We start from the raw sequence: 6,336 nt of genomic DNA on the forward strand, positions 1-6,336 counted from the left end.
TGTTTTTATATCCCTTTAATGTAATTATATACCAAAGCAAAATTCTCTAGTAACCCAGCTCTTATGCAATTGATTGTAAAAGTTGCATTATTCTAATTGACTTTTAATTACTTTCTAGACTGCCGGCTTCACATCAGTTTATATTACCGAGATACCCTGGTTGGTGAAAGAACAACATCCAGCCCAGAAGGATGTAGAATTTCACATGGACAATGCATGGAAATAAGTCGTATGGACCACATTTTGTTTCCTTATCCTGAGGACAATAGTCTACGTAAAAACATTGAGAAGCTACTGAGCCTATTGGAGCGGGGTGTAATTCTCTGGATGGCCCATGATGGAATATATGCCAAGAGACTGTGCCAGAGCAGAATTTACTGGGAGGGACCTTTGTCCATATACAGTGATCGTCCCAATAAGCTGGAGCGAGATGTGCCTTGCAAGCTATTTGATACTCAACAGTTTTTAACAGGTAACTTGTGTTGTATTTCAGGAATTTATTAAACTTGATAAAAGAACATAAATGGATCAGGATCATAGGTCTATATATGCCTGCTTAACGTCCTACATATTATACTTCCATGCATTTGGTAGATAGGAAAGAAGTATAAGGTACATGGTGCCATTGAGATACATAGATCTGCATAGCAGCTGGGGAATCAGGGAAAATTTATGAAACAGTCTTACAGCAGAAATGTTCTCTAAAGCCCATAGCAGCCAATCACTGCTCAGCCTTCATATATTTATGAGCTCTGGTAATATGAAAGCTGAGCTGTGATTGGAAGAACATTCCTGCTGTAAGACTGCTCCATAAGCCCCTCTCCCCCCAATGTTCAAAGTTGATTTAGTTTTATGTAAAAAGTATTTGCACCATTTAAAAATGAGTTGCACTTTTCACATGCTGCACAAAAAAATATTATTAGAAGCAAAGGCCTTGATAAATATTGGCTAAAATATTTGGTTTAAAAAAGACTAACAAATTACACCAGGGTCTAACTGGAGTACTTCTGCACAATTATTTTGTGCAAAATAAAAAATCGCACATGATAAATCTGACTAAAACAGTATTCTGCATAAACGGCTTCGTAAATGTGCCCCATAGTGTATATAATTTAGAATGAGAAAACTTTCCTGTGAGGTAGACTTGTGGTATACGGATTACGTAACTTGTGCATTTAGATTCCCACCACTTTAGGCCTCCACAAATGGGCTGAAAGGGGCCAGGAAGAAGAGGAGGGAATAGATAGATAATAAAGTATTTAAAGGGGAACTATCACCAGGCTAGGTGAATCTAGCCCCCTATAGAGCCTGGGACACTGAGGAGGAAGGTATGTGTCTAACCTTCCTCCTTGCGCCGGTCGCGCACTGTTAGTTGGTGTAATCTTCAGCAGGGAGCACTGTTAGGAGCGCTGCCCCGCCCCCACAGTTTAATCTGGCCTGCTCCTTCTAATGTTTATACATAGAGTGGGTGGGCCTGATGTTGTGGGGGGCGGGGCAGTGCTCCCAGCAGAAGATTACACTGGCTAACAGTGTGGGACTGGCACAGAGGAGGCAGCCAACCTGCTGATAGTTCCCCTTTAAAACACTGACTTATCTTTCAGAATGTTCTGTTGACATACTTTGCATCTATTAGAATTACAGGCATTTGCTCACCATGGACGACCAGTTCCAAAATTTCAGATTGTTTTATGTTTTGGAGAAGAATTTCCAGACCCTCAGAGAGGAAGGAAACTAATCACAGCTCATGTAAGTGTTTTTTTTTTATCTTTTGTTACTATTATTACTTTCTTGTATGTTAAATGATCCTATACGGTACCTTTGTGTGACTCTAGATTAATGTGGAGGTACACCAATTTTCTTTTCTCATTAGCTGGGAAAAGTCTATGAAATGGATCTCATGGGAATCTACACTCACCGGCCACTTTATTAGGTATACCTGTCCAACTGCACGTTACCACTTAATTTCTAATCAGCCAATCACATGGCGGCAACTCAGTGCATTTAGGCATGTAGACATGGTCAAGACAATCTCCTGCAGTTCAAACCGAGCATCAGTATGGGGAAGAAAGGTGATTTGAGTGCCTTTGACCGTGGCATGGTTGTTGGTGCCAGAAGGGCTGGTCTGAGTATTTCAGAAACTGCTGATCTACTGGGATTTTCACGCACAACCATCTCTAGGGTTTACAGAGAATAGTCCGAAAGAGTATAACATTCAGTGAGCGGCAGTTCTGTGGGCGGAAATGCCTTGTTGATGCCAGAGGTCAGAGGAGAATGGGCAGACTGGTTCGAGCTGATAGAAAGGATACAGTGACTCAAATAGCCAACCGTTACAACCAAGGTAGGCAGAAGAGCATCTCTGAACGCACAGTACGTCGAACTTTGAGGCAGATGGGCTACAGCAGCAGAAGACCACACCGGGTGCCTCTCCTTTCAGCTAAGAACAGGAAACTGAGGCTACAATTTGCACAAGCTCATCGAAATTGGACAGTAGAAGATTGGAAAAACATTGCCTGGTCTGATGAGTCTCGATTTCTGCTGCGACATTCGGATGGTAGGGTCAGAATTTGGCGTCAACAACATGAAAGCATGGATCCATCCTGCCTTGTATCAACGGTTCAGGCTGGTGGTGGTGGTGTCATGGTGTGGGGAATATTTTCTTGGCACTCTTTGGGCCCCTTGGTACCAATTGAGCATCGTTGCAACGCCACAGCCTACCTGAGTATTGTTGCTGACCATGTCCATCCCTTTATGACCACAATGTACCCAACATCTGATGGCTACTTTCAGCAGGATAATGCTCCATGTCATAAAGCTAGAATCATCTCAGACTGGTTTCTTGAACATGACAATGAGTTCACCATACTCCAATGGCCTCCACAGTCACCAGATCTCAATCCAATAGAGCATCTTTGGGATGTGGTGGAACGGGAGATTCGCATCATGGATGTGCAGCCGACAAATCTGCGGCAACTGTGTGATGCCATCATGTCAATATGGACCAAAATCTCTGAGGAATGCTTCCAGCACCTTGTGGTATCTATGCCACGAATAATTGAGGCAGTTCTGAAAGCAAAAGGGGGTCCAACCCGTTACTAGCATGGTGTACCTAATAAAGTGGCCGGTGAGTGTATAAAGTGTATGATTAAACTTTTATGGGTCTTTGGCTAAAAGAAATTTGCCAATAAGAAGGAATCCCTTGCCCTTGTCGACATTCTCAGTTTGTTAAGGGAATGAAGCCACTTGAACTGAAATCATCTCCCTCCCATTTAGTGGGTAAACCAGGTACAGAGCCCTTGTCTATATTTCAGCACTTATTTTAGAAGCTTAAAGCGTTTGGCCATGTTATAGTAAAAGGTATTAGTAAATGTTAGCACTACACTTGCTACACTACTCCTCCAGGTCTGTATGCTGAATGTTGATTCTGTTCAAAAGATGACAGACCATGGAAAAGCATACCCCTCCCTCTGTGTCCTCCCCTGAGCCTGCATATGCCTATGGAGGACACAGAAAGTGGGGCATTTCCCTGTCCTTCCCTGCTCTGCCATCCTATGGACAGGGTCACAGTTCAGCACACAGAGCAGGACAGCACAGCCTGGAGAAGGGGTATCTTATTTAGCTCTGTGAGGCACACAGGTAGGCAATTAGTGCCCTATTACACGGAGCAATAATTTGCCAAATCAGGCCGATTTAGCTACGCATTGCTACGTGTAATTGCGATGCACAGCCGACAGCTGATGAATGTGTAATAAAATCCCTATACATACCTTTCCGTGCACCAATGTCCTGCTAGCTTCGGCCCATTCCCGTAGTGTCTAAAGTGACAGGCCGCTCAGCCAATCACTGGCCGCAGCACTGTCTTGATGATTGGCTGAGCGGTCTGTGACTTTGGACACTGCGGGTAGTAGGCCGAAGCTAGTAGGACATCAGGGAGCATGGAGAGGTATGTATAAGTTTATTTTACAAGGGCTGCATGGACATTGCTAGCAATGTCCTTGCTGCACAATTATCGGTCCGTATATGGGCTCAGTAAGCAAGCAGTGATCTAGCTGATCGATGCTCACTTACACCAAGTCATCGGCCCGTGTAATAGGGGCCTTACTGATACTGTATACTAAACAATTTTACTATAAAGTGGCCAACCCCTTTAAAGTGACACTGTCACCCCCATTTTTCATTTTTTCATCTTTAAAAACGTTTAAATCACTAATTTTGCTCTATCCATACCTTATTTCACATGTTTAATCATGGTGCTGGTTGATGAGAAAACTGAACTTTGATGAGCTTGTTATTGCGCCACTGGGCGGGGCTTAGCCTCAAGCGCCACTCGCTCCGCCCACTACACCGCCGTTGACCCCGCACCAGCGGGCTGTGTGACCGCACGCACAGCCCGGCTGTGGACGGACCCAGTACTCACCCAGTGCGCCTGTGCGAGAAATGACGGGGCCGCATGCGCATTACGCTGGGTGATGTGGCCGCGCACGTCCCGACATCCAGGTGAAGGCTGGGAGGGCCAAACAAGTAGGAGCGGCGGCCTGGAGAGATGACGTAGCCAAGGGGGCGGGGTCAACGGCAGTGTAGTGGGCGGAGCGATGTGGCGCTTCAGAGGCCAAGCCCCGCCCAGTGTCACAATAACAAGATCATCAAAGTTCAGTTTTCTCATCAACCAGCACCATGATTAAACATGTGAAATAAGGTATGGATAGAGCAAAATTTGTGATTTAAACGTTTTTAAAGATGAAAAAATGAAAAATGGGGGTGACAGTGTCACTTTAAGGAATATACGTTTGCAGATTTATTGTTTTTCATCTTTAAAGCTTTTTAGATTTCATCATTAGTAGAATCAAAACAAATAAAATATAAAAATGTTGCATGAACCTCATATGAGTTTACCCTGGAGCACAATGTCATTGTGTGATTTGTTTTCTAGATTGAGCCTGTATTTGCAAGACAGCTGATTGGCTTTGCAGAACAAAATGGAGGACATTTTATGAGAGGCTATGACTATCCAGATCTTATTAGCAGCTCAGAAGATTATCATAGATCAATCCGTCATGTGCCTCTTCAGGAATAAATTGTTAAACTGAACCTGTAGGTGACTTTTCCTGAAACATGTCGACAAATCATTTCATGAAACCATTGGCACAAAGGCCTTCTGTTGCTGACATACTGTATGGCAGATCCATGTCTGGCTGACAAAAGACAGAAAAATACCTGTTGTATTGTGTTTTTAGTTTGTATTTGTAGTTAGTCTTAATCTACTATATGTTTCTTGGTCTTTATATTTTATGTAGATTATATTTTATAGAAATCTGCTATTGGATTTGTAATGTGTAATTTAACAATGATTTCTTCTCTGTTCTATATGAGCGACTTCAACTGTTCAAAATATTTTTACTTTTTCTTACTTTCTAAGACCAGAATATGCATATTACCAATGAACAGAACCTCATACCTTTTTTATTTTTTACAATATCTAAACATATGTAAATAGAAAGTATTATACTCTAGTGTACATTTGGCCTTTTTACTTATATAATTTTTCACTGACAAATGTGCCTGTATAATACATGATTTTTAAGGTGTTATTGTCACTTAAAAAAACTTGTGTCACATGACATATTAAGAGTTTCAAAAAGTCAGGGTCACCAATGAACAGATATAGTCGAGAGAAGTGAGTGTTTGTGTATTTCATTTCTTAGCTTGCCACTCAGTTAACTTGTAGAAGGACGTGGGCTCTATTCTAAGAAGCCAGGGAGTAAAGTGCACAGCCACAGGCTTCTCCTATGAAAATATCTAATAATCTGTGGGGGTCTTAGCAGCGAGACCCTGGCCGATCAGTACTTTTTGACATGTCTGTGTGACATATGAAAATTTCTTTAAAGTGACAGTAAAACAATTTGCAAAGACTTGAAGAAACTATATATTTGTTAAACCATGCTAGTGTTGGGGTGCGGGAGGGCAGTTGTGCACATATAATGGTGAAGATAATGCCTTTTTTTTAAATTGTGGAAATTACTTTGCTAGCTTTAGGAATACACATCTCACAGATGTAAAGTTTTGGGATATAATATCTCACATATCATTCAATTCCTGTGCATGTAATAACAATGACGTATTTGCTGCTGTCAGTGCTTGAGACAATATAGTAATTGCTGCTGTAAATGCTTTGGCCTTTGCTTTAGCTTAAATAATGTTTAAAGAAAACCATAAAGTTTGTAGAAATGCTAAAACCACTCATCATTGCATCACTGTGTCTGGTGTAATAAGACAAAAGATGTAGGTGATGGGCCACGTATGAATTCAACCATTTCCACTATTTGATAACACCCATTTGCC

General features: G+C 42.0%; 1 protein-coding gene across 3 annotated transcripts in view; it reads left to right on the top strand.

The window, feature by feature from the left end:
• The window catches only part of IRF4 (interferon regulatory factor 4), a 53,488-nt gene extending 48,206 nt beyond the window's left edge, over nt 1–5,282 (top strand). For all 3 annotated transcript variants that reach the window (XM_069960214.1, XM_069960215.1, XM_069960216.1), the window contains 3 exons: nt 119–472; nt 1,634–1,746; nt 4,928–5,282. In XM_069960214.1, coding sequence (XP_069816315.1) covers nt 119–472; nt 1,634–1,746; nt 4,928–5,071 — 611 coding nt within the window. In that variant the 3' untranslated portion in view covers nt 5,072–5,282. The remainder of the gene's footprint in view (nt 1–118; nt 473–1,633; nt 1,747–4,927) is intronic.
• Nucleotides 5,283–6,336: the final 1,054 nt, after the last annotated feature.

The sequence above is a fragment of the Dendropsophus ebraccatus genome, chromosome 2 (genome assembly GCF_027789765.1).
Source record: "Dendropsophus ebraccatus isolate aDenEbr1 chromosome 2, aDenEbr1.pat, whole genome shotgun sequence".
Classification (NCBI taxonomy): domain Eukaryota; kingdom Metazoa; phylum Chordata; class Amphibia; order Anura; family Hylidae; genus Dendropsophus; species Dendropsophus ebraccatus.